The following is a 12,452-nucleotide window of genomic DNA, read 5'->3' on the forward strand; positions in this document are numbered from 1 at the left end:
AAGTGTCTGGCATCATGATGACCTTTGTGTGACCTTCAAATGTGACCTCAAGGTCAAATGTATGGGTGTTTTTCCGTGAAAACACAACCATGTTGGCCATAACTTCTTTGCCTTTTGACATAGGCCTTACATCTTTGGTTTGTGAATGTATCACCATGAATGAGGTGGTGTGCCTTCTTAAAATTTTGACCTTCATATGACCTGGAACTTTGACTACCAATAAAGGGACTGAGGGACAGGAGTAAAAAAAATCCCCCCCCCCCCCCCCCCCCAAACCGACAATCAGTTGCAGGGGGAACAAAAGGATGTAATTGATTTTTGATTTGAGATACGAGCTGTTGAAATTAAAAGCATGACACACCAAAAGTACACATGATACATAGGCAAAAGCTTTAAAGTTGGCAGATGCTTTACATGATCAAGATTTCAATTTATTTGTCGTTTGGCCAGATTAAAAAATATACGATTCAAAACATAACGTCAAAACCATTGGTGCAAAGAATTACGGCTTATGAGAGGTGAAACAGAGCTGACTATGCAAAATCCTTATACTGTTAAATAAAGTTCGTTAAACATAGACCATTTTTTAGTATTTCTGCAGAGGTTTATAAATATGACAATTAGATACAACTGATTTTTAGTTGAAAGCACGACAGTTACAAGTTTCACATTATTTTGGGGCCCCTTATTATGATAGAGAATGATTACTCTATTCGGTAATAATCTTAAATTGAGACTTGAAAATAAACATTTTCACTACTTGTCACTTGCAATAACATCACACTTTCTTTTTTATATTTATTTCAAAATTGCATTTGATAAAAAAAAAATCGGAAAGATACACAAACATGACAATGGAACAACAAAAGAAAATAGCAAATTTTGCTATCCCTTCGAAATTGAAGTTTGATAAAGCAAAAATAACATGTTCTATTTATATCATACATGTGTAGTTTCAGTTTCAACTATGATTCTAAATATAGACTTTACTTTCCATAAAATTGCGGACGGAATAGAAGACACCCGTTAATTTTCTACACATGTCAAGATAAAGGTTGGAAAAAGATACTAGAAAGATAAAGTTTTTTTAGATGAATTAAGAAAGCAAAAATATGTGTAGTGTTTTTTGGACTGAATGAGATGTTTTTTTCTTCTTTTTGCCTTGTTCCGTGACATTTTAATGACGCACTGGTGGTTTAGTATCCCTCTGGGTATCTTCAAACTTTTTACATGAATATAAATCATTCAATAAAATATTCAATTGCACTTTAAATAATATGACAGCAATTAGAAAATCATGAAGTATTCGTAATCTTTTTTATATTACTGTACTACATGTATTACTAAGGCCATAGTGTATTTTATTTAAAAATACTAGTTTCGTTTATCAAAAAAAAATATGAGAAGTCAATTCAGTTTTGATTTAATCAAGTCGATAAGATGCATTTCGATAAGAAGATCTACAAACATATTAAGCATTGTGAAATTGTCAAGGGATTCTTATTTATTTGGTTTAAATTTTATTGTCGGAGGGAGCTACCATTTGAGAGAAGGGTAGGAGGGGTCCTGACCCCGAAATCCCGGCTTAAAAACATGAAATCCCGAGGTCCCGAATTTAGATAAATTTAAATCCTGACATCCCGATATCCGAAAATAGAATTTCGGATCTCGAAAGGGTCAATCCCTAAATCTTAACATTAGAAACACTCGATCCCGGAGTCCCGATAAAGGTCATATCCACCCTCATTTGAGGAGGGGGGCTTGGATGAAATTTGAAAAAGGCAAGACAGGCTTTGGAACAAACAAAGGCAGGATCAGTAATTTAGCATAACAGGATGACAATTTATGAAAACAATTTCAGTAAACTAATGAAAATTTCAGGTCCGCAAAGAATGAAAAATAATGCAGGACAATATAATGATGAGTTCAACTATGAAAACAAATGCAGGACAAAGTTTTATAAATCCTAGCCCTCCCCCCCCCCCCCCTAATATCAAATGGTAGCATCCTTAGACATTTTGCACTTTATTTCGTTTTATTTAAGACATACATGTAGGCATTGCCAAGTAAAAAACGAAACAGTTATGGTCCCTTCTCTTTCTGTTTCCCTCCTTTTCCAACGTCCTTGTTTTCTTTTGGTAAATTTATTTCACTTTGAAATTTCCCTATTATGTCTCATTGAGGGTTCATTTATTGAAAATTATTAACTTTAAATGATTTTTTAGGATTAAATGAATAACAAAGGGTGTACAGCTGGTCTTAGCAATAATGTAAACATTCTGATCATCATCTTTTAAAAGCTTGCATATTGCACATAATTTTAAAACGCAGCAATGAATCAGACTATGAGTAAGAGTTATCTTTTCTTAGGTGTTCTGTACCCCCTTAAACTATTAAACTACTTTTAAAGTTGTACCAAATTGCTTGTGCTCAGTACATTTTCCTTTTGTCACATGTTGTCTGAACTATCGGCAAGCTGAGAATATTTCCAGTCAGTTTTGCATTCAAGACGTGACTTTGCAATCGGTACTTTTCACATTAAAGTGGCATTATCCTTCAATTTTATGATAACCGATTTGAGTTTAATTCTCATATTTGAAATATTCAAAGTTTAAAACCAAAAAATAAAAAGTCCAAAATAAATAATTAGTAATGCATGTTAGACCCATTAGTGGCCTGTGGCGGTTTTCTGCTCATTGGTGCGGTTGTTGTCTCATCGACACATTTACCATTTCCATTCTCAATTGTATGCACTCATTATAGTGTAGCGACAATTTTGTTATTTTTTTTTAAGAATAGACTCAATCTAATAAAAGGACTTCCAATAGTCAGTCGACCCCATAAAATCAGAAATACATATATAAATAGGATGAGAAGCACGTTGAGTTGTGAGAGTACGATTTGTCTAGGTCTGTTTGATGTCATGTCATAGATTTTAAAATCTAAATCATGATTTCTTGTGTTCCGAATTTTATTCATTGTACCTACCGTGTTTAAGTTTTTGCAATGTTAACATTTTTTTTAAATTTTTATGCCCCACCTACGATAGTAGAGGGGCATTATGTTTTTTGGTCTGTGGCTCCGTTTGTTTGTTCGTTCGTTCGTCTGTCCTTTCGTTCGTTCGTCCGGAGGTTAAAGTTTTTGGTCAAGGTAGTTTTTGAAAAAGATGAAGTCCAATCAACTTGAAACTTAGTACACTTGTTGCTTATGATATGATCTTTCTAGTTTTAAAGCCAAATTAGACTTTTGACCCCAATTTCACGGTCAATTTAACATATAAAATGAAAGTGGGATTTTCAGGTTTAAGTTTTTGGTCAAGGTAGTTTAATTTTGATGAAGCTGAAATCCAATCAACTTGAAACTAAGTACACTTGATACTTATTATATGATATTTCTAATTTTAGACTTTTGACCCCAATGTCACGGTCCATGGAACATGGAAAATGATAGTGCCAGTGGGGCATCCGTGTACTTTGAACACATTCTTGTTTATTTTTTTTAATGACTGAACACATTCAAGGCATGCATTATCTATCTAAATAAAAATCTGGAGCACGTTTGATAGCGATAATTTGAAAACCTGTCGTAAAGTTATGTTAAAATATGTGAAATTATTTAAAAAAAAAGGGTAAAATAATTTTAAAATAAGTATAAACATTTTAAATAAGACTTTCGCGTTTCATGTCTTTAGAAATGATTTGCTCACACTTAAAACGATGTGATGATACATACAGGGAAGTAAACTCAGTAAATATTTTTTTTCTTTTATGTGAAAAAATTCATTACTGTTTGAAGATTTCTATTAAAATTGGGTAACTTCCCATTTACAATGAAAGGTTTGCATTAGATGCTTGGAAAAAATATTAACGCTTCTAATTGGGGTTTTATGTAACCAGGCATCGAATCTGTTCAGTTTGAAAACGTAAGTGAACATTGTTTTAGTATTTTAGATTTTCTGTGAACTTATTTTTACTAATGTCACTCTCCAATGTTTTTAAATTATTTTATTACACATTCAAAGCTTTTTCTCACGTGACTGGGCTAGAAATAATGTCACTGAAGCCATACAATAAGTATCAATTAGTACCTTAAGGTTAAATACAATAGTTTCATCCAGTGAGAGAGTAAGGGAATTTCTAATAAATGAAATGCCATTCTGATTAATAATTTGATGGCGCACGAGCTGAAAATATTTTTTTTACCAAATCAGACGATTAAAATATATGTATCCATTAGACTAGAGAGATCATATCGTACTAAAATGAAGTTCAATAGGGATTCAACTTGACATTTGTCTTCTTTTTTTATCCACATAAACTTAATCTAACACGAAGACATTGGTCATTGGCAGGCAACAGAGTAAACTATAAAGTCATATGAAAATAAGAAGATGATATGATGTCCAATATTACAAAAGAGAGGCGATATATATAAAATGGACACATATCACAAACACAAGTAACAAAATAACGAACACTAAGAAGCAGTTTAGTACAGGTACCGAACGACAGTTAAAAATCAATTATTACTGATAAATGAATATACTTTTTATCATTTCTACGCGATATTAATGTTAATTGTTGTCGCATATGATAAAACGTCAAGAGTCTGAAGAGAAGTTTGTAAATATAACAAAAAAATTCTGGATAAGGGAACTAGGTACTGCAATGCCATATGGTTGCAATGAAAATGTCAATGCACCCCTATTTTAGATATTTTTACTCTTTGAGTTTGTTTGTTTTGTTCATGCATCGTTGACAATGTAATGGAATTTGATGCGACTGTCATACAAGTGAAAGGTTTAGCTAGCTATTTAACCAGGTTCAATCCCCCATTTTCTACATTAGAAAATGTCTGTACCAAGTCAAGAATATGACAGTTGATATCCATTCGTTTGATTTGTTTGGACTTGATTTTACCATTTGCCTTTTGATTTTCCCAAATCTGGATAAAGTGTTTGACGTTAATTGGTAAAATTAATTTTCGTAAAATCATTCTGTTTTCTTCCATGGACTTCCTGTATATATAATATGCCTCTTCAGATTTCTGACACTGCTTGAAATAAGTGCATAGGATTATAATTGAGATTATAGCTTTGTAGTAATTTTAACAAACTATGTCGATATCAAAAACATTAACGAAAACCAACAGAAAACATATATTAGTCTAATATTTTATGTCACCTATTGCAATTATATAAATTACATTTTAATGCATATGTTTTGTTCAATGATTATTACAAGCCTACTATTCTCCATTCCTATGATTTACTTTTTATTCAATAAATTCAATTTAGAATGATACATGTAGCTCTGTTGATTATTTTGATGGCTACGTATAATGAGATTTGTGGAAAAGATATATGTCTAGCCAAAAAGGAAGAGAATCGTTTTACTAGCTTGAAAAACCAGTTGAAAAGTTTCGAAAGGACAATCAGTGACTTGGAAAAGGGACTCAAGGGTTAGTTCTTGTAACTCTGTAGGAATCATGAAAACAAACCTATGAAACTACAAAAACTAAAGTAAGCTAACACATTTTAAAATTGAGTTGTGTATTTCTTAATTCATAGTATGCAGTCTTTAATATTGGAGCTTAATATGGTGTTCACTATCACTGAACTAGTATATATTTGTTTAAGGTGTCAGCTGAAGGACGCCTCCGGGTGCGGAGATTTCTCACTGCATTACAGACCTATTGGTAACCTTCTGTTGTTGTCTTTTCTATCGTTGTCTCTTTGACACATTCCCAATTTATATTCTCAATCTTTTTTAATACCTATTTTGTTGAGATTTATGTTAATTAAAACGTATACTACGGACGTTGCAGATGCATTTGCCTCCAATCGTAATTGACACAGTTAGACACTGACAACCAACACATAGCTAATAGGTCCGAAATGAATGGGAATGTGTGAATGAAATGAATGAAATTTATTTAGATACTAGTTTAGTTAAGAAAAACTAGACCATAAATGATTTTTCTCGGTTGAATATTTTCAGAGAAACATGTTATTAGTGATGGTGGATGTAAAAAGGACTTGTACAGATTTAAGGATCATTGTTACTATTTTAGTAAAGAAAAGAAAAGTTGGTTTGAAGCTGAGGTATGGTAATATAATACACATACAAATATACGTCGGAATATGTAAAATCTTTACGAAAGACGTTCTCCATCGAATAAATTAGGATAAGGCACTGCTTGTTACCGCTACTACATCAGTAATATTCAAATTCCATGTATCTCTGAGTTCTTGGCAGGTACGTCACAATAGTACCCTATCAACTATATTATGGCGCTAGTTGAACTTTTATAATGAATATAAACGGTCATGCCTTTCCTCATCGCCCTTTTCTATGGTTGTTTTTCGTACAGTTACTAATGTATTGTAGCATGCTGCTTTTATAATTTGACGATCAGCTATTGTTGTGTTTCATGAAGATTGAAACTTTTAACCATACATCTGTATTTGGAGATATAAAATAACTGTAAGAAAAACAATTTCATAATTTCCTGTCTATATGCACATCTACATGTCCTTATACAAGTCCTTATTATCTACAAAGTTTCATGAAGTTCTGTTCTGTGTGGTTTCAGATGAGTTGCGCTGACAAACTGTTGCAGTAGTTTATTGAAGCAAATAAGTTCAAAGGGGCGTAACTTCTAGAAAAAAAATCGATTAGAAATTTCGATATGCACATCTAAATAGTATGACCTTTTCCTCTAAAAGATTTCACGAGGTGCTGTTGTGAAGTTAAAGAGAAGTTTCGATGACATTAAACAGGGCTGACGGATTGACGGATTGACGGACGGACGGACAGACATACAGGTCAAATAAACTCATCAAAGATACCAGGACTAAATTTAGTATATACGCTAGACGCGCGTTTCGTCTTAAAAAGTGAACAGTTAATTTATTTATATAACCATATTAATGATAATTCATGTCAGCACAAAAGTGCTGACTACAAAGACATAATACCCTCTGCAACTGCGTTTGGCATATTATACTATAAGTTTCTTTTTTTACAGAGGTATTGCAGAACAGAATATTCATCACTCGTCACCATCAATGATGTCAATGAGAACAACTGGTTAATGTCAAAGTTGGCAGGTAAATTTGATAATTCTCTATATCTTTCCCCACAAACCTATGCAAGCACAAAGAAATCACAATAAAATAATTTTGTTTCAGATATCATAGTTTGTTTTCTTTGTACATGTAGTTCGATTGTAAATGGGACAGTGGCTTTGTTGTTTACAATATGTTATGTTTGTAATCGAATAATTGTTTAATACAACGTTTTATTTAGCAAACAATGTTGTGATTGCATGGATAGGTGCAACCGATTGTGATTCGGACAAATGGATATGGGCGTCAACATTTGCACCTATTACATATTCTAATTGGCACAGTTCTGAACCTAATGGCTACACCAAAGAAAATTGTGGCGCGATCTACAAAAAGTTTAATGGAAAATGGATTGATGCTATGTGTAAAAATACATTGTATTTTGTTTGCAAGAAAAATATTGTAAGTATAAAATATACAAATAAAATATAATCAGGGTAAATTGAAATTGATTTTTAAAATGAAAAGAAATGTGAAATAGAATCACTTCAAAATGAGATGGACTAATAACACGTTGCTCGTAAAAATAATAGCAGAATGCAAAGAAATTAATCAGAACCCTAAATAATATATGACAAAATCAGAATATCAGTCATCTAACAACACATATTTTAGTTTTAATTGATGTATAGAATATGAGGTAAGAAGATTTTGAGGTAAAGGTTATAGCATTAATTTATAATGTATTTTTTTTTCATTTCAGACACATTTTTGCCATCCAAACAAAGATGTATGAAGAACCTCAAAAAGTTACGACAAACATGAGATGATCCAATTTTGTGAGAAAAAAAATACAAGAATTGAACGATGTTTAGCTTCAGAATTTTCTAAAGACTTTCATTATTTGTCTTTAACGTACTAGGTTATGCATTAATAAAATTTCATTAATACCAGTTATGCTCTAAGTGTCGATATCTGTTCTCTTTATCGGTCATTTAAATATTTATTTGCACTATTCAGAAATTTTGTTTTCAAATTCTACTTGGTAAAATATTTTGTTCAGGCTTTACAGATTTGTTTGTTATTTTATTTTAGCTTCACACGATTTTTTCATTTTTGTATGTGTGTCATATTTCAATGGTTTTTATAAGCAGTGTGCCCTTTTGCCGAAAAAAATGTGTCATTGTGAATATACTAAAGTGGCATTCAACAATTATATGTCACATAGAAACAGATAGCACCATGACCTTACATAAATCCCACCACAGGTCAAACAATAATAACAAATCTGTGCAACACAAGTCCGTGAGAAAGCTTAGTTTAAACTCAGGTGTAAATGAAGGGTAAACAGTCTCTGCTCACTAGAGATTTCCAATGAAATGACATACGTATGTACATTGTGTAACTTGACATTCGACATGATAATACTTGTTGTTCTCAACCATTGAATTTGATAATAATACGTCGTCCAAGTCATAACAGAGTATTCCAGGACAAAAAAACTAATATCATTGGCATTTTCGTCAATATATTATAGTTTCAGATTCCCGCATTATTTTCCTTGAAATACAAGAGGGAAGAAAGATACCAGAGGGACACTCAAACTCATAGATCGAAAATAAACTGACAACGTAATTTCTAAAAAAGAAAAAGACAAACAGACAAATGATATTACTGTTGAGTACACAAGACACAGAATAGAAAACTAAAGACTGATCAACATGAACCCAACCAAAAAAACTGTGGATAATCTCTGTGGTTTTAATGGTAAGCAAATCCTGCTCCCTATGAGGCACCCGTATTGTTGCTCATGTTATGACAAACCTGTTAAATCGTCTAACTCGAATGGTTAAATTCGTGAAAAGTGTAGGGGATTTTATTTACGACATAATGTCCATATCTAATATCTTCTGTGAATCGGTAATAGCATAACAGTCAACCAACTCGCGATGGCGTCCGTAAAATTAGGAAGGGATTATCTCAACTTCACCATTTAGAACTCTCGGTATAACAGCTTCCTTGTGAGCAGCAATTCTCTATCAAGAAGATCATGCTAGGAAATATAAACCCTGGAATATCGCATTATGGTCCGAGAACACATTTAATTCGTAGTGCATTTCTTTTAGAACATAAATGAAAATAAAAAAAATCCCACATGCGCTTTCTCAAAGAAACTTTTACAGTGTGTTGTACTACTTTTGGGACAAATTATATCAAAATTATAGAAAACTTCATCGCCTCTAACTCAAAATATGGACAATTTTATGTTTAGGGTGTCTTAAAATCTTTTGACAGCTTCCGAAGTGCTCATTTTCAACCTTTTTCAGCTGGACCAAATCACTACTTTCCTTTAAAATTCTGGACCCAAATTTTGTTTACAGTGTAATTTTATCCCCCTACTTGCAATTTGAGGCATTAAACATGGAGAAATAAATTTGGAAGAGGTATAAAAATTAATGGCAAGTAACCCACTGTCAACACTAACGAAAATCAAGGGACGACAATGGTGGTCTCGGACCAGATACATGTATATACCCTGTATGCAGATGCTGCTGAAATCGAAGGTTTCTGCTAAGTCTACCCTTAAAATAATATCAGGTTGATCTAGTTAATATTTAAAACAATCATTGGCCAAATTATAATCAATTTAACTATTTGTATGTATAAGTACATGATAATTTAAAAACATTTAAAAAAAAAATGCACAGTGCCCTGGTTTGGTATGCTTGTTTACTACTGTTGACATACGGTCAACTGGACCGGTAGTATATATGTGCAGAACCCATAGAAGTAGCAATATCCCTTCTGCATCTTTCCAGCGTCGAAACATTGCTTAATAAGTGGAATTCCGTTAAACCAAGGTTGCTGAGGCATACTAAAGAGCTGCTGATTTTAATTTGGAGCCTGTCCTTATCAAGAGTAATTGCTAACCTGAGATTTTGAACCAGTTCCTCTATTATTAGACTTTTCATTTTTCTTACAGACAGCGATCTAGTATCAGCTTCAATTGTTTCAGCTTCATCTTCGGAATCACTAGCAATAGGATTGGCGTCATATTGCCTTGCGGTATCCATACCTCCTCCAGAGTTATCAACTATTTTAAAAAGTTTGTTGGGTTGCTTAATCTTGTCTATGGTAGAATATAACACATCTGGTTTATAAACTTATTTCCCATTGTCTACTGCCCACAAGGTCTGAACAAGATCCTCGAGATTTGTAGTATTTATGTTAAACTGAATCTTGTTACCTTCATATTTCCATTTATATGTGGCGTCTGTTTAAACTTCTTCATCTGAGACTTCATCACTGGTTAGTACCCTGAAACTTTTCCCTAAGTCCACCAATATCTTTACTTACTTGACTGAAAGCAGTAACACACCGATACCTTGTTGATAAATATTCCGAATGAGCATCACAAATGTCTGTTTGTTTTGTTGTCAATATAATGTTATCTTATGCATGAGAGGTAATGTTAACTATTAAACCAGCTTTAATCCATCATTTTCTAATAAAGAAAATGCCTGTACCAAAAATATGACATTTGTTATCTATGTGTATTGTTGTTTGAACTTTTGATTTTGTCATTTGATATGGAGCTTTCCATTTTAAATTTTTCTCGGAGTTTAGTATTTTTGTCGTTTTACTTTTTACATACGAAATGTTATTATTTGATAACGAATTCAGACATTGTTTTCTATGCAACTGTTGTATTTATTGAAACAAATTTAAGAGTGTGAATACATTAGATTGACAATGCCCATTTATTAGAACTATCGAAAGCAATTATAACACAGTATAGATAAATAAAACGTGTTAAACTAACAAATCCTCTTTAAAAAAAAACCAAACCCGCCTATCAATACTGATGAAATTACAAATCTGAAAATTGTATGCTTAGACATTGTATGTGTCTTCATAAAAACAAATATTGTGTGATGAAATTGTACTTGGTGTATCAGAAAATGTCATCAGACTAATTAACGACAAGGAGAACATCGTGGTATTCAATACGACGTCAGTACAATAACTTGACTTTTTGTGATGATAAAAGGTTCAATTCAAATATTTGTACACTAAATATGATCTCAAATGTGATTTAATTAAAATAAAAAATCAAAGATGAGACTTTTGTTCAAAACTATTTGTATATAAATGTAGTTCATATATACATTTGTGTCACACAGTATGTATATAATCATTTACACACAAAGATATGAGTGAAGAAATCTGTTAACAGCATGTGATATATTGTTGTTGAATAAAAAAAAAAAAAAAAAAAAAAAGATATGACAACAATTAATCATAGTCCAATTAAAGCTATCTTAGTTCAGGGTGGGTAAGCTTTGAAAAAGGAAAATATCATTAATATTGATTTCAGCTTATGCGAAAGTGAGGAAGAACTTGTTCTTAATAAGTATCTGATCATTTATAAATGTTTTAATTTGAGATACTACGTCCTGTTTAGTGCATTTTCTCTATTTTTTTAGCAGTATATGATACTAATTACATCCTAGTGTTGAATGCATTTTCCTACTGTGGGCCTTCTATAGGAATTATATCCAAGTATAAAACCCATTTCCTATTACAAGTATATAAATCATCATAGTTGTTCAAATCTATTTATCCACCAGTACAATTTTTTTTTTTATTTTCTCCAGTCGAGTGAATATTTAATACCTGATATAACAACGGGATCAATGAGGCAATTGTAATTTAATAACATCTATTTTGATTTTGTAATTATATAATCGTAATGGTATACTTGGAATAGAATGAATGTGAAATGTTGTTAAATAATACAAGCTACTCAGAAAATGATTAGACTGAATTCAAACGGTTAAAGCAGTAAAACAAGAAACATGAGAGGGCAGATTTGTTATATTTCGCATTCAAATACTTTGAATGTTCAGCAAAGTAACTGGATAAAACTATAGGATTAAACACATTTTAAAGATGGGATACGAAGATGTCCCTGTTTTAAAGCTATGCACAAAGGGGTTATTACTTTACCAATGTCTTATGAACTTATTACTGGAAGATCGCGAGTTTAATTGCCTTTTGTTTACTCATGTAATAAGTTCAAAACAGAAATTACATACGAAAAATATTATCAAAATATAAATGAAATCTCAATTAAGGAGAAATATTTGGTACACCTAACCAATTTCACTAATTTTATTTGATAAAAAGTAAAATCCTGAACTCCAAGGAAAATTCAAAATGGAAAGTCCATAATCAAATAGCAAAATCAAATCATAAAACACATCGAACAAATGGACAAAAAGTGTCATATTCCTGCCTTAGAACAGTGATTTCCAAATGTAGTAAATTTTGGATTGACATGGTTTTATAGCGCTAAACCTCTATTATATTTGCCAGTCGC

General features: G+C 32.0%; 1 protein-coding gene across 1 annotated transcript; it reads left to right on the top strand.

Moving 5' to 3' along the window:
- Window positions 1–5,297: 5,297 nt before the first annotated feature.
- Window positions 5,298–8,022, top strand: LOC134684380 (perlucin-like protein). The gene is made up of 5 exons (XM_063543665.1): window positions 5,298–5,460; window positions 6,000–6,103; window positions 7,030–7,111; window positions 7,311–7,531; window positions 7,833–8,022. The coding sequence occupies exons 1-5, from the start codon at window positions 5,298–5,300 to the stop codon at window positions 7,863–7,865; spliced, it is 603 nt and encodes a 200-aa protein (XP_063399735.1). The 3' UTR covers window positions 7,866–8,022.
- Window positions 8,023–12,452: the final 4,430 nt, after the last annotated feature.

Source organism: Mytilus trossulus, chromosome 9 (assembly GCF_036588685.1).
Source record: "Mytilus trossulus isolate FHL-02 chromosome 9, PNRI_Mtr1.1.1.hap1, whole genome shotgun sequence".
Classification (NCBI taxonomy): domain Eukaryota; kingdom Metazoa; phylum Mollusca; class Bivalvia; order Mytilida; family Mytilidae; genus Mytilus; species Mytilus trossulus.